The 21,748-nt window shown below is 33.3% G+C and overlaps 2 protein-coding genes across 2 annotated transcripts; one reads left to right on the forward strand and one right to left on the reverse strand.

The window, feature by feature from the left end:
- Positions 1-1,046: 1,046 nt before the first annotated feature.
- On the reverse strand, positions 1,047-3,917 carry LOC110888838. Its single transcript, XM_035980166.1, has 10 exons — positions 3,777-3,917; positions 3,424-3,691; positions 3,239-3,335; positions 2,810-2,937; positions 2,626-2,710; positions 2,386-2,524; positions 2,090-2,301; positions 1,672-1,984; positions 1,491-1,568; positions 1,047-1,395 (listed from the first exon to the last, which is right to left on the reverse strand). The coding sequence occupies exons 1-10, from the start codon at positions 3,915-3,917 to the stop codon at positions 1,228-1,230; spliced, it is 1,629 nt and encodes a 542-aa protein (XP_035836059.1). The 3' UTR covers positions 1,047-1,227.
- A 9,216-nt stretch (positions 3,918-13,133) lies between these two features.
- Positions 13,134-19,178, forward strand: LOC110891170 (putative receptor-like protein kinase At5g39000). The gene is made up of 3 exons (XM_022138842.2): positions 13,134-14,177; positions 18,968-19,027; positions 19,173-19,178. The coding sequence occupies exons 1-3, from the start codon at positions 13,248-13,250 to the stop codon at positions 19,176-19,178; spliced, it is 996 nt and encodes a 331-aa protein (XP_021994534.2). The 5' UTR covers positions 13,134-13,247.
- Positions 19,179-21,748: the final 2,570 nt, after the last annotated feature.

The raw sequence follows: 21,748 nt of genomic DNA on the forward strand, positions 1-21,748 counted from the left end.
TTTATAATTTATGTTTTAGTTGACATGTTTGATGGACAAATTTCTTGTTTGGAAACTAACTTAGGAATGAAGTTATGTACTCTTAGTATATACATTCAAAACTGTGGTTTTACCTTTTTATATTTTTTTAAGTAAAAATTACTATATTTTGCATCTAAACATTCCTATTTTCAATTACATTTCCCGGTCACTCAACAAAAAGAAATATAACACTCAAAATTAATAAACTAGTATATAAATTGGAATTACAAATAACAGTGTTTTAAAAACTGCTCCTACCAAAGGGACAAACTCAACATCTGTTTCGCTAAACTTTGCAAACCAAAACATCTGTTGAAGACAACCACTGTTAAAAGAAAAGTCTGTTACTTAAACGAAACAACCTCATCACATGAGGCAAACAAACTATGTTGATGAACCGAAAGGTATGTTAACACAAAGACTGCTGAAGCAAAAGTCTGCTAAAGAGAAGCTCTGCTGATGAAGCAAAATGTATAATGAACCTAAGTTCTGTTGTGCACCAACAGATATTAGACAATTCAACAAAAGATCTATAATATAAGATCTTTAACAGATGATGATCAACAACTCATAAGGTCTGTTAATACACGCTATAACAGTGCTTAGCCTTTAACAGATCTTTAACAGTGCTTAAGTGTTAATAGATGTTTGCACGTTATAGCACGCTATACCCTCTGCTGATGAAGCAAAATGTATGATGAACTTAAGTTCTGCTATGCACCAACAGATATTACACAATTGAACAAAAGATTTATAATATAAGATGTTTAACGGATGATGATCAACAGCTCATATAGTCTGTTGAATCACCCTATAACAGTGCTTAACCTTTAACAGATATTTAACACTGCTTAGGGGTTAACAGATGTTAGCACACTATAACAGTGCTTAGCCTCTAATAGATGTTAATGTATCTCAGACACCAACAGTTTTCCGACTAAACAATTGATTAAATTTTCATTCATCAATCTTACAATAATATACAGCCCTACTACTTATCTAGTCCATCAATATCACCAAACATGTATAATAAAGGTTAACCTTACTTGTTTCATAACATATTCATCATTGTAGCCATTACAAACAAAACTTTTAACCACAGTTTGTTAAAACAACAGTTAACAGACATAAATAAAAACCACAAGGATTCTTCAAAAATAAGTGGTTTCTACTTATCTCTCATAACAATTGTTTTTTCATAAGCATCTAATAGTTAACCTTAGTCAGCTTCTTCCGGGTTCTTCTCACATTAGTGGATAGCTCACCAACGTTGGTAACATCAGCATCTTGAGCCATCCGCTTTTCATTCGGACTTGATACAGAATCCTTTTCAACTTCAACGACTGAAGAGTCGGCCGTAACAGAGACAACATCCTTCCAACAGATCACAAAACAACTATTGATCTCATTTAAAAAAATAATGAACTATTTTTAAACATACTAAACATACTTTAATAATAAATACTCACCCTTGAAGTTCGTTCACCAGACACCTGAGAAGAGTCTGAAAGGTTAACGTCTTTAACGTCAGCTACCTCTTGAGTATCCTAAAGGATCATAATATATGATATCATATAAAAAAGTACAAAATTCAGTGTTTAAAACTCAAAAGAAAAATAAATAGATTGAAAGAGTAATTTTATATGCTACCTCATCAGAATTTTCATCACCATTACCATCTCTACCAACCAACTCAGCAATTATTACTGGATCCTCAGTTGTTTTTTGCACAGTATAAACACGATAGTCATTTTTAAGATTGAACTCTGAAACATCAATCTTAAAAGCAGCCTTCTTATCAACCAATCGAAATATCTCATGAAGGAATCCAGTATCATTGGCCTTAACCTGCCTCTCTTTTATGTCACTCGCCACTAATCCAAGAAGCTTCTGAACATCTCTATCAAACATAACAAAAGAAACACTACCACTCTCATCATGCACCCGCACTTGCACCTTGAACCTGAAATATACACAACTAACTAAGTAAACTGCAAAACTATATTCAAATATGAGTCTTAGAATGTTACTTATATAAATATAACTCTAATTAATCATCATTGCTTACTTTGTGGTGATCGATGTACATTCAGTATGACATCTGATGCAAACCAAAGAAGTCGCAGGCAATCGAAGAATATCATCTGAAACATTCTCAACATTATGCAAATATTCACTTTTACCCATCACCTTCTTGAAACACTTACGACAAGCAGCATAAAACCAACCATACTCTTCTTGCACAATCTTAATTGTCGCAACCACAACACAAGACATTTCCTGTAAAAACACAACACACTTCATGTAAAAACACGCAGGTGACAAACCAAAAAAATAACCAAACTATATACAAAGAAGTGAAACCTCTTCTATCTCGCTAATCTCATCAACATGTTTCTTCACACCTTCAGTTACATATTCTTTATGTAATGGAAAAATACTCTGAGACGATAGTATCGTCTGAGAAGTATAACTACTCCCTTGTCCAAACTTCAATATATGCCTTTTGAATACCACAAATGATTAGAATTAGTATACAAATGACACGAAACCAAGTATTTGACTTTACCATCTATATATAATAGAAATTATATTAACAATTACCTCCTCCTTAGCTCATCAACTTCATGAATTTCTTGACTCAGAAAAATTTGTGTTGCAAACATGTCACTTTGAACTGTATATTCACCTACACGGAAAAGTATATAGATATTTAATGTATACCTGTCTTTATATTGCCAGAAATAAACAATATAGTTATGATTTGCAGAAAGTAACAAAAAAATACCTTTCCATTCCTTACACTTTACATGTTGTACAACGGCCATCACATGCTCATGAGGTGGGACTTTAGAAATGAAGTCCTTAATCTGCAGCGCATAATCATTCCATACAATAACCCGCAAAACCTTACCACTACATGAAAAGAATACTCATATCAAAACAACATTGAATGAATAAAAACAGAAAATAAATCAGGAAAACTATAACATTTTTTTAAGTAGCAAATGGTTTCAATTTCAGTACTTTATTCACTAAGAATAAACTGTAGACCTCATTTATTACCATGATTCAGCATTACATACAAACAATATAAACCTCATTTATTACCATTACATGATCCCACATTAAATACAAACATTCTTCATCTTATTTATTAACATTAAATATAGAGCTTTTGATCACTACATGACTGAACATATAAACAACAACTTACTCCAAATCTTCAATATCGAAATTCAACTTCTTAGTCTCCTTTGGAGGTCGATCAAAGATTTCAAGATCTCCACAAGAAATCACAGATCCAGCAACATCTACATGATCACATTATATTATACAAGAATATAAGTAAAACTCTCAAATATTATACAAGCAAGACATGATTACAAAAATATACATTACCAACACTCAAAGCGTTTAACGCCTCTCCTTGAAGAATATCTTCATAAGCTCTGAAATTGAAACCATACTCAACACCTTGCCAATCTCTCACACGAGTAACAGTTGTGCATCTATAAAAGTTGATTTTATAAGGCTGCGCTACTACTTTATATAAATCTTTATTCTCACCAACACCAAACTTCGAAAGAATGACAACAGCATCTTCTTGCAGCTGCCCATCAAAAACAGGTATCAGATGACTCTTAATACCTCCTTGAATCTTAGCACCCTGAAGAACATTTAAAGAAATTATGTTTTTAGCATACAACACTACATTTTCTAAAATAAAACGGAAAAGCAGAGATATAAATTACCTTCTCATCAATGAAGATGATCTCCATTTTGTAACTCTGATTCCATTTTCGTATAATTCTCGCCTTCATGTTCCACATATCCTTAGCATGATTCAAATCGTTAACAAAACTAAGATTATTACTGTCAACTGATATTAACATGCTTCTAATTCGGAATTCGGGTTGTGATTAGATTTCAAATTTCAAAATCAGAGAAGATGAAAGCGTGATGAAACATGAAGAGGGAAATGAGAAGAAAAGCCTTATATAAGAAGGATGATTGACAGGAGTTTGAATCTGAGTGACATGCATTAATTGCTAATTACTTATTCCCATGCATATTTATATTTGAATTTCTCGGTAATTAGCATTAAACATCCGCTGATCTAAAAGTATTACGGAAGATAACAACATCTGCTGCTGCTAAGTATACATTTGCCAAAGGAACCAGCTGCTACTTTCTCGTAGATGGGCAGTGGTTGCTTACTTTGTGGTTAGAATGTGGGCCAGACCTTTAAATTTTGAAAATACACAAGGCAGTGGTTTTATGCGGGCCAACTTTGAATTTTAAAGTCTTTAATATTAGGCTTTATGATGTAATAATGAGATATAAAAAGCATTGTTGGACACCATATCCTGCTGACACATCAGCTTTTCTTATGTCACTTGAATTTCTTCTTTTATAGAAAATATAGATTAAGCTGTACATTATCCCTGTATTAATTTACACTTTTAGTTTTACTCACACAATTACTATTCAATTTTGAATGTTTTAGTTGGTTGTAGATGACTAGGTACCATACCACTCCACCAACCCCTATCTCTCTCTCTCTCTTATAATTATATTATATTACTAACGTGATGGAACTAGCTCAAAAAGTTAGGGATGTTCTAACTACTTTTTTAAGCTCAGGGGTATTCTTTATATAACGGAAACGGAGTTGAGAGATATTTTTACACTACGGAAAGGGAGTTAATGGGTATTTTTACACTACGAAGACGGGGTTGAGAGGTAGCCCGTGCTACCCCTAGTAACACTCTAAGTCCGCCTCTGAATTTACTAAACATGTGAATTTTACTAAGTTTAGAGAAGAATAACAAATCTAGATGCATATCTTATTATACTTACTTTAATTATTATTGTTGTTGTTTGAGTTACAAGAAATTTTTAGTTTTTTACTTGGATTTTTTATCGTTTCGACTTAGTTATTCTTTTTTTCCCGGATAATGAATTACGGTTCGGTCTAAATTATGTGACTTAACATGCTGCAACAGGCATATGAGGTTCAACATTTTTATGTTTATTTTTTTTGTAGTTTAATGTCCCCGTCACAATGCATGAGTCTTAAGTCAACTTAGTTATTTTATTCTATAATTTACGTTTATCTAAATTTTACGAGTTCACATGCCTTAACACCCATGCGTGGTTTAAAGTTTTCAGGTATACGTTATGTTATGTTTAAGGTAATCATAGACAGGTCAATTAACCTTAAATACGTCACCTATTTTTTTATTTGAATTCAAATTTAATTCCTTCATTGCCCATATGTCATGTTTTAGCTTTTTTTTTTTTTTTTTTTGTTTGTTTTTTGTCAACGATCATAAATAGAGAGAAGATTATAATTTAATAAATAACGTAAATAATGACGATGAATGGTTATATTCAATATGCAAGTTGCGTATTTTTATAAACTAGTGACCATAATGGCTAATCAAATAAAAATGATGTCCACTAACAGTTATTTATAATATATTTCACATGTAGCAGGTAGGTTAATTTTTACAACACTAATTAAAATATTTAGAGAGTTCGATCACCCAAATGGAAAAAAAAATATCATTAGTTAAATACACAAGTAATAAGCCCAAGTTGGCTAATTTTGTAAAATAATGACCAGTAAATTCTAACAAAAAAGTGTACTAAGAATTGTTTATAAAACATAATTTTCTACTAGTCGGTCACCGCCTAACAATCATTTAATTGCGTTTCAGTTAAGTTGGCCAAGTCTCGGTTAATTCAGTTATAGTCGTCGTCGTCGTCTTGATGATGATGATTATTATTATTATTATTATTATTATTATTATTATTATTATTATTATTATTATTATTATTATTATTATTATTATTATTATTATTATTATTATTATTAATATTATTATTACTATTATTATTATTATTATTATTATTATTATTATTTTTAGTATTATTGTAATTATTATTAGAGAAAAATGCACGGATAGTCCCTGTGGTTTGCTAATTTTTCACTTTTAGTCCCTAACTTTCTAAAATTACAAATGTTGTAGAAGGCGCTAGGCGCTAGTCGGGCGGTGAGGTACCGCCTAGGGATTAATCGGGATTAATAGGGATTAATCGGATTGGAATTTTTAAGTATAATTTTACATATATATATACATATATATATATATAGAGAGAGAGAGAAAGAGAGAGAGAAAGAGAGAGAGAGAGAGAGAGAGAGAGTTTAACATACTTCACGGCTTATCATACTTCACGTAGGAGATAATGGTAACCGTTTGATCAGGGGTATAATCACGCATGGGATCTAAAATCACGCACGTTATTTTGGTCAAAAAAATAATTACGCATGTTATATATTTCGTGAAGTACGTTAATGTACGTTAAGACGTGAAGTACATTATACTTTCTCTCTCTCTCTCTCTCAATATATATATATATAGGGGACCGCTAAAATGAGAACCACCTCGAGTTGTAAGAACTGTGAGAACTACACCGTACGGGCGCGAGGTGGACCAAATTTTTTTTTCACAAACGTAGATGCGTGTATTATAAACACATTTGTAAAAAAAATTCAAAAAAAAAAGTTTTTGAGCACCACAAGTGTATGTTTACGGGTACCGTAAATTTTCCGGTAGGATTTACGGTACCCGTAAACACAAACTTGTGGTGCTCAAAACTACACAAACGACATTTTATTTTTGATTTTTTTTTTCAAATGTGTTTATAATACACGCATCTACGTTTATGAAAAAAAAATTTGGTCCACCTCGACCCGTACGGTGTAGTTCTCACGGTTCTTACAACTCGAGGTAGTTCTCATTTTAGCGGACCCCTATATATATAACTTTATACTTTTTGTTAATAAATTTACAAGTTTAGGAGATAACTTTATACTTTTTATTAATAAATTTAAAAGTTTAGGAACCATATGTAAGCTAGTGAAAGATAGAGGGGGTTAAATGTTAAAATACCTAAACTTAAATGTTAAAATAGGTTTATAACTAAAATTTGGGTTTTAAACCATGGGCCAGGTTTTTAAAATTAGGTTTTTTGGGTCAAAAAACATGGGCCCGATTAGTCCGATTTTTACCGATTTTGTCCGACTTTGACCGATTTTGACCATAACCGATTTTTTGACCGACTAGCTTAAATTTAGGCAGTAACCCACCGACTAGCGCCTAGACGCCGATTAATCGGCCGCCTAGGCCGATTTTTGCAACATTGCCTATAGTCCCAAAGTTATTGAATTTCGTTACCGGATAGTCCCTGGCGTGGATGGAGGTTAGTTTTTGGTGTTAGATTCGTGTGAAATGACAAAAATACCCTTACTGTCAAATGAATAACTAAAAAACTAAAAGAAATATAATTAATATTTTAAAATTTATGTGGGATTCACAACCACTCTACCCACTTCATCTTCCCCACTCCACACCACCACCACCATCTCCATCTCCACCTTCAACCACCACCCCCCTCCCCTCACCGTATTCATCTCTGTGGCACATAATTTTAAGCTGACTTTTATCATTATTATTATTTGAAATATCTGTTGTGTTTATGGTTTAGGCAGGCATTGAGAAAGTGGTGGAAAGTGTGGAGAATTCGATTCCAAAAGTGGAATGGAATTACGAAGGGATTCACTACTTTGATAAGGCTGCTCGGTATGGTGGCGTCGTCCACCCCGTCTCCGACCGGTGCCGGCGTCACCCCATCCCGCCCCCCTCCGTCTCAGCTCCGTCCCCGTCTTCAACGTCGGAATATTGACGTTGAGGACGATCCAAATGGTGGGCCCCCTTTTTCTCTCTCCGGCGTCCTCTCCGTCACCCCATCCCGCCCCCTCCGTCTTCGTCCCGTCGCCGTCTTCATCTCCGTCACCATACCCAACAACCAAATGGTCCTTTAACTGTCCAGTATTTGTTTGTTTTATTGGCCAGGTAATATTGCTTCTTTTCTATTCAAGTTTTAATTTAAAACCTAAATATTTTTATTTTGTATGCCAATAATAATATAGAAGGATATGGTGTTTACCTGCAAGAACTAGGGTAGATGGTGGTGGTGGTTGAAGGCGAAGATGGTGGTGGTGGTGGTGACGTGGAGTGGGGAAGATGAAGTGGATAGAGTGGGTGGTGGGTCCCATATAAATTGTAAAAGATTAATTATATTTTTCTTAACTTTTTAGTTATTCATTTAACAGTAAGGGTATTTTTGTCATTTTACACTCACCTAACACCAAAAACTAACCTCTATCCACGCCAGTGACTATCCGGTAACGAAATTCAAAAACTTGGGGAGTATAGGTGTAATTTTAGAAAGTTAAGGACTAAAGGTGAAAAATAGGCAAACAACAGGGACTATCCGAGCATTTTTCTCTTATTATTATTATTATTATTAATATTATTATTATCATTATATGTTATTAGAGAAACAGAATGAATAGTGCCACGCATCTCCTGGCAACTATTCATTGGTCCATGTTGTGGTGGTGAGGGCTCGTTGGACCTTTGGGAGGTGATGGCCTCGTTACCAAACCCTCAACCAAGTGTTGATGAGATTATCATTAACCATCAGGCAGGCAGAAAATCTTATCAACAAAAATGTTCTTCTCTTTCTTTCACCACCCACCAACATCCCATAACCACAACCACCCTCTCAGATCAAAACGGCTATTTTCACAATCACAACCATCTCAGATCAAAACAGCTATTAGTGGATTAATAGTGTTACGTAGCAGTGTTTCTTTTCAACATACGAGCACACGTGTGTTGATCATTCAACTTCTTTCATCCCCATCTCATCTGGTTCTTTTTTATTTTTGTCACAAATCTTAGTACCGAAGCATCTATTGGGGAAAACTGTTCAGGAAATCGTTATTATTATTTTGATAAATTTAGTTCGGTTAATTCTTTTGAACCTAAAAAAGTTTTATATACTTAACTATACTATTTACTTTGAGTATACTATGCTATATTTTAATAACACGTTTTCGTTTAAACATTTATATATTGTTGATTATAATGGTGTGTTTAACCTAGTTACAATGGTATGTATTGGTTGTTCAATCTTTAACAATGTGTTTAAACTAGCTACAATCATCTGTATAAATCAATTATAATTGGTTCGTATAACATGCAACCATGTGTATTAGTTTTCAATTTCATTATCATACAATATGGTGTTCGCATAAGTAACATTTAACATCTACGGTTTCTATTTCGTTGAAGCTTCTAGCAATTATTTTTTTTCCCAAACAATCTCAAATTGAAACGAGTATGATCCAAACAAAATATAAATATAATATTATTTGTAGATATGATTATAAAAGATAAAAGTTTTTAATAGTTACATAATATCAGATTTTCAAATACAAGTACATTGTCTTCAAAAATCAACACATGAATCACTGTGACTCTTAAAACAAATTACGTACTAAAAAGAAAAACACAAGATTTTAACACTTGGACTTAAATCAAACACGACTTTTAGGAAGGCCCAGACTATCCGGACACCTTCTCCGTCTAATTTCACACTTTTTGTGCCCTAGACGCCTCGTATAGCTCTATACGAGGCGTATATGCACTGAATTCGAGGGGGTCTCAGAGGGTGTCAGGCACGATGTTTAAGGAACCCTATACGAAGGGTATAGCCCTATACGAGGCGTCTATGCTTGGTTTTTTTTTTTTTTTGCTGAAATGAGGGGTGTTTTGGTGGGTTTTGGTATGGTTTTTTGGATAGTTTGGAAGATGTGTTTTTTTATTGAAAATTTTTTTGTTTTTAAAAAAAGTTTTTTTTTTCTTTTCTACACTATAAAAAGTTTTTGTTTTTTAAAAATCAACTATTTTAAAAATCGTCCTTTTTTGGTTTTAAAAAAAGTTTTGTTTTTTTTTTTTTGTTTTTTACACTATAAAAAGTTTTTGTTTTTTTTTAAATCAACTATTTTAAAAATCGGCTCTTTAAATATATTATATCGATTAAATATTATATTGTTTTTAACATTTTACTTTTTTAAATATTATTCTTTCGATTAAAATTTTATCTCTTTCAAATATTGTTTCCGTATTATATTCAGGGGGTTATATTGTTTCCGTATTATATTCAAAACATGTCGGGCATAGTCTCATCATAGTCAATTCGGTCAGCCCAAGACGCCTCATATAGACCTATACGAGGCGTCTAAGTACCCTCGTATTGACCCCTCGTACAGGGCTAGACTCCGCGTATGATGTGACTGATGTGACGTTGTACGAGGTGCAGAAGCTAGTCGGGAAAAGCAAACCTATACGCCTCGTATAGGGCTATACGAGGCGTCTAGAAGGGTGTGAAAATAGGGAATAAGGTGTGTGAATATGTAGACCCTTTAGGAAACAGACAACAAGACAATCGATAGAAGATCATGACACTCAGATATGAAAAAGAATACAATCATTTGTTGTCGACATGAGTAACAACACCTCGACGTTGGCTTAGCAGGGGTGTTTCCAGCTTCTTTCACATGCTAGAGGCTTGACTTATTTAGAGTATTATCCGCATTTGAAAGTGATGGAGCGTTTTGTTGTTCTATGTAGTGTTGGAACGATACGGGTTTATCTTTTAGTGTTTTTTTTTTTCTATATTTTCTTTTTATTCTTGTTAGCGGTTACGTACGCAACAAACTCATAGTGATTTCAAAACACATGTAAACACAAACTAAATAGCAAAAGAAGTTCGCCGCAACGCGAGGATTGTTAAAAACCTAGTTAATTTAAAATTAATATAAAATTAAATTAAAAGTGAAAGGCAAGTTGGATTTAAATAATCTCAGTTTTCTCAATTTGGCCGATAATAATCTCAACTCGTTTATTGGCCGATAATAATCCGACCTGGTCCACTTTTGGCGGATAATAGTCCGCCGTTAAAAATAGCTTAACGGAGTTAAGGTTTTTTCCGAATTACCAACTGATGTTTAATGGATTTTGATCAGAACGAGGATACGTAAAACTTACCTCGAAATGATGCTTCAAACGGCTTGATTTTTGTTAATTAGAAGTTTAAACACCTGAATTGAAGCACCGTTTTCGTCGTTTGGGGCAGTATTTCGAGGTAAATTTTACATCAATCAATTCGTATCCTCGTTCTAATCAAAAACCTTAAAACATTAGTTTTTAATTCGGAAAAAACTTAACTCCGTTAAGTTATATTTAACGCAAGCTATTATGGGCCAAAAGTGGACCAGTTCGAATTATTATCGCCCAATAACTGAGTTGGGATTATTATTGGCCAAATTGAAAAAGCTGAGATTATTTAAATCCAATTTTGCAAAGTTAAATAATAAAAAACTATATACTATAATACATCACAATTTTCTTAGACGATAATATGAATCTTAGAGCAACTTAATCTGAATATCTCTTGTTTAGATATAAGAATAACAAAAAAAAAAAAAAAAAAAAAAAAAAAAAATAATAATAATAATAATAATAATAATAATAATAATAATAATAATAATAATAAGTGTCTTCATAAACCAACTTGATCCTTACTAAAAAGATTACTTGAAGTGACCCATTAGGAGCAAGAAATTGAAAAGAAGGCACAGTCTTTATGGGTCAACTTGACCCGACCCACTATTGTAACGGCTCACAAAGAAAGTGTCTTCCACTCTTCCCCACCTTTATCAAACTTTTAGAACAAAATGAAAAAAAGATGGCACAATGGCAAACAAACTTTGTACTGGTGAGTCAGTTAACAATCAAACAATGTCATTTTTAGTACGTGTTGTAAGGCTATGGTGCTTGGCGGGGTGTTTCTAATTGTCTATTACTAGCAATAAGACCCGCTCGCGTTGCGACGCAGCTACATCACAAACATCAAATGAATTAGTCCAAACATTATGTGATGCGATAACCATATAAAAACACACGTTTAGAAGTAATCGATTGAGCTCAATTTAACCTATATAAACACTGTGATTGGATCAAAATATAAAGTAAATCAAATTTGTACAATACAATCATAACGTATTACATGTGACCCTAGTCATACACAGAAAATGTAACATGTATAACGGAAAAGTTGACACATATACTTAAAAGAGATTAATTAGAGCATTTAAAAAAGGGAAAAAAACCACAATTTGACTCTACTCCGATCGAAACAAAATTTAAATAACATCATAAAATAATCACGAAAACATATTATATTTGACCTGACTCGTTCCCCAAAAAAAGTTTATGTCGGAACATACACCAACTTGAGTTTATACCGAAGCGTACATAAAAACGTGCACGAAAAAATGGTTTTCTTGTTAAATGAAAATGTATTATATTTAACCTAAATCGTTTCCAGGAAAAGTTTACATCGAAATGTAGAGCAAATCGAATTTATACTGACACGTACACAAAAATATGCACGTAAAAAAATTAGTTTTTCTTAAGTAAATGGGTATAGTGATAAACTCGAAACAAATTACTAGTAATAACTTAACAGTATAAATACGTTCTAAAAATCGTGACCAGTAGCAATAATGCCACACCACTAACAACGATTACCAACATTAAAACAACTCGTAAAAATAAAATAAAAAAAGTAAGAAAATAACAACGAACAAAAACATACGTAAAATCGTTGAACCACGCCCGCCCGTTGCGACATGTTAATGGGAAGAAATTAGTCATAAACATTAAACGTTGAAGATAATAACTAACTCGATCTAGGACCCGCACATTGCAACGAACTTGTTAAACGAAGAAAAATATAAGCGTTATGACTGGTCTGTCAAACGGGAAAAACAGACGAAAAATGGTTGAATCTCACACGCACGTTATGGCGTGTTGACTCACAAAATTTAGAACTAAACGTAAAATGAAAAACTTGCTAAACATGAAAAGTGTTGGGGTTAAATTGTAAAAGATGAAAAATTTTGAGTTAAAAATAAAAAAAGTCAAAGGGGTTAAATGCAAAAGATAAAAATGTTTGGGTAAGAAATGAAAAACACAAAAACTTTTTTGAAAAACTCCTAATAGATAGATTAGGACAATGTAGAGCAATGTTCCTAATTCATATTTTGTAAATGTTCCTAATTTATATTTTGTAAATATGGAGGAAATTGTATTATTAATTTGAATCTTAGACGATAATATGAATCTTAGAGCAATTTCCCACTGACCCAAGTGTATTATTAAGTTGGTATCCCCTTCCTTCCTTCAGATTCGTTTCTTTCTATCCCCTGTTGACTTGGTGAACACAGATCGATCATCATCATGTCTTCCTTTGACGATAAGTTTAATCACCTAAAACTTCCCCTCATTGACATACAAACCGCTACCAACAATTTTGCCCATGAAAATATCATCGTGAAAGGTGAATTTGGAAACGTCTACAAAGGACAACTCTTGAGTTCCGGAAATTTGATTGATATTGCTGCGCGGAGGTTAAATCGTAAGCTTGGGTATGCAACCCCAGAGTTTCAGACAGAGATTATGATGTTGGCTAGTCTGAAGCATCAAAATGTGGTCTCTATTGTTGGGTTTTGTGATGAGGATAATGAGAAGATCATCATATACAATTACGAGGCCAAGGGAAGTCTTGAGCAATACCTAAGTGACCCAGTTACACTCACTTGGACTCAAAGATTGCACATCTGTCTTGGTATCGCTCGTGCACTCAGTTACATTCACTATGACAAGCAACGCAGTTTTAGCGTCATACATCGTGACGTCAAAAGCTCTAATATCTTATTAGGTGACAATTGGGAAGCAAAACTATCTGATTTTGCGCTATCCATGATGCAACCTGCAGCTAAAAGATATGATCTTCTCTTCGACCAACCATGTGGCACTCCTGGGTATATTGACCCAGCATATCTAGAGTCTGCAACTGTGAACCACAAGTCGGATGTGTACTCCTTGGGTGTGGTTTTATTTGAAGTCCTCACTGGGAGGAAAGTACACTCAGACGACAGAGATTGGTGGTTATTTGCTAAAACAGCCAAATCCCATTATGAAAATGGAAATCTCAATGATGTTATCCATCAAGATCTACATAAGCAAATGGACCAGGGCTCGTTAAAAAAGTTCTCAGAAGCAGCATATTGCTGCTTGAAGGATCAACCGTCACAACGCCCCAATATAGATCAACTGGTCTTTGCACTTGACCAAGCATTGAAACTTCAACTGGCACATGAAGACTCTGTAAGGCCAATTTTATCCCTTTCTCTCTTTTTGTTGTAATAACATATACATTTATAAATTATTATCATTCATTATCATAGTTATGAAAAGCACACGTTTTGGCGCCTAGGCGACTTTTCTGAGCGAAGCACATTCAGTTGGCACCTACTTCCCAGCTATATTTATTGTGCAGATTTTTAATTTGTAAATTTCTAATATTCTGCAGTATTTGTAGGCATATTACTTATTAGCGCTGATATATTATATTATACTAGGGGGAATACCCGTGCGATGCACGACATGCATAATAGTTATTGTTTTTTTCTGGAACGACGACCGATATAGATAGTGCGTGACACGGTACGAAAGTGCGAATATAGTATAGATTTTTAAAACAAAAACCGGGTTTTTTTAAAGTTAGCCGTTTGACCATGGTTATTTTGACCAAAGTCCACTCCTCATTCGGCGTTTTGTGGTAGCACCACCAGTCAAAAAAGGCCCAAAACACCCGAGGGTACAGTGTTCCCCCACGTTTTTAAGACGCTTTGAGAGAGGTTTGCGCCCCACCACATGTGGTATCACAAAACTTCAAATCTATGGACGTGTGGTTTCTCAATCCTCTTCAAAAGACGTCACAGTTTTCAAATTTTTTTATTTTTTCTTTTTCATTGTGTTTTAAATGGTGTAAAATAGATGTTATACATATATATATTAATATATATACATATTATACTACATACACATACACATATAAATTTAGTTTTAACATTTAAAAGTCAAATTGCAGGTTTTGTTACCTTTTATAGATCAGAAAGCAGTTTATAAACCAACAAAATTAACAAATCCTAACAGTTCTTCAAGTGTTTAGTTATATAATCTATATATTTATTTACTAAAATTTATTACAATTAACCCAATACTTAATAAATAGGGTATGCAGGACTTAAAAAGTGTTATCTGGACACGTATGTCACTCCAGCTTGCCAATCTTGTGTACCGACTCAAGGGTAACATTTTTAGATGCCTGCAACACATCTGGTTATAAAAGTAAAAAATAAACAAAAATGACGTTTTAGATTTTTACCCTGGTCTCAAACTTAATGTAGTTGTTTAGTCCATTTAATTAAATTTTATTTTTAGTTGGCGCATAGGTACAATGTAGTCCTCTATTTGTGACAATTGCCATTGTGCTTATAGTCATGTGATGTTGTTTTAATACCCGTTAACCAACTCGTTTCGCCTCTATTTCTCAGTTATTTAAAGAAGCAACATATACATCAGAAGTAAATTTCTAAAGATAATGGTGAATCGTCAATGGTACAATAAACTTACCTCAAGACTACCATTTGCTAAACTGGTAGTGTATCTCAGAGTCCAGAAATCCCGTGCTAGAGCTATTTCAATTAATATATGGAGAAAAGGAAGAGCCGCATTGATTAAACATGGTCATAAAGGCTCGTACTATTTCATTAAAGTTAATTATAATATTAAGTATTAGTTATCTAATAACCAATCAATCCTTTAAGGTGAATTGTTATGAAAAGTCTATAAACCCTAACTTAAACATTAATATATGGAGAAAAGGAAGAGGCTCATTGATTAAACATGGTCATAAAGGCTGGTACTATTTCATTAAAGTTAATTGTAATGCATTTAAAGCAACCATAAATTTTGATTTTAAATATAAGATATAGCTAAACTTAGAAATTGTTTACTGAAAGTTGAAGTTGAAATAAATCATATTCAATATAATTATTTTTTATATGCAAATTCAAACAGACCTATCAAAATATGTAGGAAAACTCCATGCAAGTCTAACTCCGTCACGCTTAAATTCATGTAACCTGAATGCGGTTCATTACTTATTTAACCCATTTATTTAAATAGGCAGGCGAGTAGTAATCGGGTTGGTGGGTTGTAAAACTGTGTTAATTTTACCAGCATGGTGGAAGTCAATATTCTACCAGTATCATTACATCCAAATTTTTAAAAGTAAACAAATGGTTTGATAATATGAAAACTATTTCAAATGAATATTAGTAATGTATAAATTTAAACGAACATTCAAATGAAAATAAAGAATGGTTACAAACAAACGCAAATAAGACAGAGGACAGACATAAACGAAAGTCAATCATCGAACATAAATGAACGAAAATAAACGAACATAACATTGAACCTCCAATTCGTTTACGGGTTGCACCTACTTCTGTTTAAAGTAAGATGTATAGATTATGCAACGTACCTTAACCACGTGCGTGTGTGTGTATGTGAATATATGTTTTTAACTTGATCCGCATAAATAGTTTTGAGCCAATAGAAAGCGAACCGGGGACTAAATAAAAAATGGAACCCAACTAAAAGCGAAAACCAAGGAAACTGAAACCAAACCTAAACGAACCAAAAAACAAACCAGACCGAAATGAACCTATACAAACTGAATAATTTTACCGAAACAAATAAGCCGAGACAAATAATGTTGCTGAAATGAAAACCGAACCTGAACAAAAAACAAATAAAGCGAATCTAACCGGAAAGGAAACTAAATTTACACAAAACTAAAAAAAACTGAAAACGGAACAAAAAACGTAAAAGTTCTTACCGAAACGAACTCAAAAAACTTAGATCGAAACAAAACAATTCCTGGGAAAAATCAAAACCAAAACGATGCAACTAATGAGATGTCGTACGGAGGCGAAACTAATGAGGCGAAACCGAAACCTCTGGCGGAGGATTTAAAGCTTTTCCGGCGAACCTCCGATGACTCGCCTTCTCTTTCTTCTGGTTAGGTTTACGGCCGCGACAGTTAACCTGTTCACTACTGGTAAAGTTTTCTTCAATAGCTTCAATTACTTAATGAATTAGCTCTCGGTTAACAGACGTGTCCCACCGGAACCAGTAGTTCGTGTAATAATCGAAGCAATCGCAGTCGAATATCGGAGATTTGTGTGCGGCCGGAGCTTTCTTCTTATTGTTATTATCAGATGATCCAGGGTTTGTGGAATTATTTTTGTGGAATTATTTTTGACACAAATGATTAAAGTAATGTAATTTGTGATTATTAAACTGGAATTGTTTTTGACCCAAATGATTAAAGTAATGTAACTTGTGATTATTAAGTAAATTAAATGAAATTAATAGGATTCTTATAGGCTGGTGCATTTAAAAGGAATTTTTACATATATCCCCTTATTAAAAGCCCTTATTACATATTTGTCCAATCTTTAAAATCAATTACATATTTCCCCCTTTCTTTATGAAATTACTCTTTTACCCTTTTTCTTAATTTCTTATCTCTTAACTTCAAAATCAATCAAGTCAATACTCTATATGTTGTGATAAAATCTTTAAAATATTTCTTTGAAAAAAAAACGGTCATACCCATTTTAAAAAAACAAGTGACCTTTTTACATATCTAGTTACTGGTTAAGTTTAAGTTTACATATTTTTTACAACCGACCCATTATACATTTAAATTTTAGTTAACTACACAAACAATTTACGTTAAAATATTGATTATCTAAAATATCTTATATAAAAAAACATATTGTTATACAATATACGTTTGTTTTTTTCAAGTCGTAATCAATTTTTCTTTAGCCTAAATCTTAGTTCGATCATCAACATTTTAATTGTTTTGAAGCAGGAGCTAAATTTCCATTTTTTTGTGTAATGCTATTTCAGACATATAATTGTCATGTTTTAAACATTCAAAATAATATTGAAAAAACTGTTTTACAGCAAAAGTAAATTTTTAAACCATGGTCGCATGATTGTTTTCTTTAAAAAAAATAATGCTTAAGAGCTATGAGGTATTATATATAAGCAAAACTTTCAATTTTCACATAACAGAGACAGAAGCTTATAAAAAAATAGGCAGGGCTTATAAAAAAATGAATTCATATCATTAGGTTAATATCTTATTTGTAAACAATTATATTACACATTAAATCATAAAATATGTAAGTAATGTTATTAGAAAGGGGAAAATGTAATAATCTTGTAATAAGTTCATTAAGAGTAAAATAGTAATTCAATAGGAGTGATTTTAATAAAATGGGTAAATATGTAATATGTATGGTTTAAAAGGGGGAAATATGTAATTGATTTTATGGGTTGGGTATATATGTAATAAATGATCTTAGGAGGGGGATATATGTAAATGACCTCATTTAAAACAACCATAAATTTTGGTTTTAAAATAGAACATATAACTAAACTTTAGAATATATATAGATTATATATCTTCCTATACTAATAAACAAAAATCTTTTTGTACACGTGTCACTCTCTGGTGCCTCCTCTCTTTTAATAATAATATTACATATTAATTTTTATACACAAAATATAATATAATATTAATTGATATAGTTAGAGATAAACGTATATATTCAATTTAAATTAATAATTATCTATAACAAATATAAATGTATCAAATAATTAATAAGTATAATATTAATTGAACTTTTTGTTTTCAAGTTTGAACGTTTTGGTTTTGGAGTATTTTGGTATTTGAGATGATTTTGGTACTTTATGTTGAAGATTATGGTATTGTAATATATTGGTATTTGAAGAAAGTGTTATTTTCCATAACATAACCAATCTTCTAGCGAGAGTTAGGAACTCTTATGAACGAAGAAATATATTTTAATTTTTTTTTTATATAAGTGCGTTTTTTTTTTCAGGCCCACGCTTTTTTGCGCCTTTCGCCTAGGCCCTAGGCGGTGCCCAAACTCCTTGAGTGCTCCTTTCACCTTTAATAACTATGATTGTCATAATAACACATGTTAATTCATTTCCTATTGTTGCAGTTGGCACTAAAGGAACATTCAACACTTGCGGTTGAAGGTACATCATCCGACTACTGGAAGGTAATTAAATTCTTTTTCTTTAGGTAGTTATGATAAAGAAAAGTTCATGTGAACAACTTCTAAAATATGAGAGAGGAAACGGGATACTGAAAGAGACAATAATGTGCCTAAAATTATCAACTTAATCTGAATATCTCTTGTTTAGATTTAAGAATACATATACAACTTGAATCAAACCTATAGATCTGGAAGAACAGACATAGAAATTGTTGCCCAGAATCTTCTTAACGAACATTGAATATAACAATGAACGAATAAACACAAACTAACCTTGATTTCTGAATACAAATCGTGAATGTATGTACAAGTGAATGATAAGAGATAATTTTACAATAGAAATCTAACCCTATTTATACTAACTGAAGAGGTGCGAACCAATAGACGTGTCTCTTCGCGAATGGTTGCGTCTTTTGATCTTGTGGCTCTCAATTGAAGATGAAAGGTTGCGTCCCTGTGTTCTTGTTTCCTGTCGTCGATCAGTGAAGGGATACGTCCCTTGGATGTGTCGATCCAAAAACATGTAGGTTACTAACTTTCTTTTTGTCTCATCTAGTCCCCGCACTTCTATCACTAATCTAACTTTAATAAACTAACTATTAACTAATTACATAATAAACCCTAATACTTATAGGATGTGAAGAGATTATGTTTTCATTCACCCCCTAATCTCGAACATCCTTAAGTTGCACCTTGATCTTTCTCCATGTCTTGCTTGCCATCATGCGCTTCTCCATTTTATCATAAGCTTGTTGTAGTAGATCATTGCAGCCTTCTTTAATTGCCATTAGGAGAGTTGGTTCCTCGTCTTCCTGTACCAGATTTGTTTCTTCTCCTCTTTGATTTGATTCAGGACAATCTGAGGCATAATGACTAAACTTTTGGCAATTGTAGCATTTTATCTTGCTTAAATCCTTCCCGAATTTCCTTTGGTTGCTTCTATTCTTGTAAGCATCATGTGATGAATCTTCATCATCTTCTTCTTTTTGTTGTTTGAACTTTCCATCACGCCATTTGTCTTGCGATGAGTTGTACCTTCCTTGTCCATTCTTCCCAAAACGCCTTCCACGACCATAGTTCTTGTCGCGTCGCGTATAAATAAGTTTCTCTTGATTATATACCGGATTTTCATCCACCAAACCGGTCCTTTCTTCATAGGCTTTCAACCTTCCAATTGTCTCGTCTAGCGTCGTTGTTTCTAAATCAGCGAATTGTTCAATGGTTGCAACAATTTGAACGAACCTTTTTGGTACAGAACTCAGAAGTTTCCGTACTAAAGTTGGTTGATCAAAAGTTGATCCAAGACCACTTGCCCTCGTGAGAATGCTATTTAGTCTTGCAGTGAACGAATCGATAGTGTCTTCCTCCTTCATCTTTAACATCTCAAACTCTGTTTTGAGCGTTTGAAGACGTGCCTTTTGCACTCGATCTGCACCGACGTGTCTAGTCTTTAATGCATCCCAAATTTCTTTTGCACTCTTGCAACTTGCAACTTGTATTATCATATCTTCCGGTAGTGCTTGAAATAAATAAGCAGTCGCCATCATATCCTTCTTTTCATCCGCTTGCGTATTTTCTTTTGGTTCTATCATTTCCCATAAACCGTTTGCCCTCAAAATGGTTTTTATACGGATTGCCCATACCGTATAGTTTGTAGACTTTAAGATAGGACACTGAAACTGGGAAAACGAACTACCCTCTTTAATTACTACCGCGTTTGACGGAGAGGCTCCTCCTGAATCCGCCATAATTTCTTTTCCAACAATTTTCACTTTCTAAACTTTGGTTTTCTCCTAAAACCGAAGTCTATGATTCCAAAAAATTCACAGTAACTTTCTAACGTGGAATCAAACCAATTTCTAAACCTTATATAAATTCCAGAAAAAAAATAGAACGTAGAACCTGGAATTTGCGAACCGACCGACTTCTCTTATCGTGATTCACCGCACGGTTTTCTGACTTTTCTTAACAACCCTCTTGGCTGCGTTTTTTTTCTTCCTTCTTGATTCGCGACTCTCTAAACACAAACCAAAAAATCAGCCCCAAACCCGCTTGATTTGCGACTAACCTTCTCAACCGAACACCCTCTTGATGCTTTGATATCACAAAACTTCTCAGATTTTGTGTCTTTAACAACCCAAACTTCTCAGATTTGCGATTGCTTCTTCAAACCTTACACCGGAATACAAACTTCTCAGATTTGCTTCCGTCTTCTTAAGCCGAATCGTAGCCTCTTGCCGTGATTTGAATTAACAAAAAACTCAGAATCTAAACACCCTCAGTGATGATCAGATAAAAAATCGAACACCCTCTTGATGAACGATTAACGAACGAACAACAATCGTACCCGCTTGATGCGATTGATGTTAAAACTTAACAAAAAACAACCTAATCGACGCCTCCTGCGTGATCAGAATTGTTAGGGGAATTCAACCACCCGCCTGATGATTGTTTTCCGAAACGAATTTGAGCCCTAGGCTCTGATACCACTGTTGCCCAGAATCTTCTTAACGAACAATGAATATAACAATGAACGAATAAACACAAACTAACCTTGATTTCTGAATACAAATCGTGAATGTATGTACAAGTGAATGATAAGAGATAATTTTACAATAGAAATCTAACCCTATTTATACTAACTGAAGAGGTGCGAACCAATAGACGTGTCTCTTCGCGAATGGTTGCGTCTTTTGATCTTGTGGCTCTCAATTGAAGATGAAA

Source organism: Helianthus annuus, chromosome 11, assembly GCF_002127325.2.
Source record: "Helianthus annuus cultivar XRQ/B chromosome 11, HanXRQr2.0-SUNRISE, whole genome shotgun sequence".
In the NCBI taxonomy this organism is placed as follows: Eukaryota; Viridiplantae; Streptophyta; class Magnoliopsida; order Asterales; family Asteraceae; genus Helianthus; species Helianthus annuus.

Excerpts from the sequence above, each read along its gene's own strand:
- LOC110888838 (XM_035980166.1), bottom strand. The coding sequence starts at position 3,917 with ATGTTAATATCAGTTGACAGTAATAATCTTAGTTTTGTTAACGATTTG. Across the intron at positions 2,525-2,625 it reads GTTGATGAGCTAAGGAGGAG|GCATATATTGAAGTTTGGAC; the intron begins GTAATTGTTAAT and ends GGTATTCAAAAG. Across the intron at positions 1,985-2,089 it reads TGTACATCGATCACCACAAA|GTTCAAGGTGCAAGTGCGGG; the intron begins GTAAGCAATGAT and ends TGTATATTTCAG.
- LOC110891170 (XM_022138842.2), top strand. The coding sequence starts at position 13,248 with ATGTCTTCCTTTGACGATAAGTTTAATCACCTAAAACTTCCCCTCATT. Across the intron at positions 14,178-18,967 it reads AACTGGCACATGAAGACTCT|TTGGCACTAAAGGAACATTC; the intron begins GTAAGGCCAATT and ends CTATTGTTGCAG.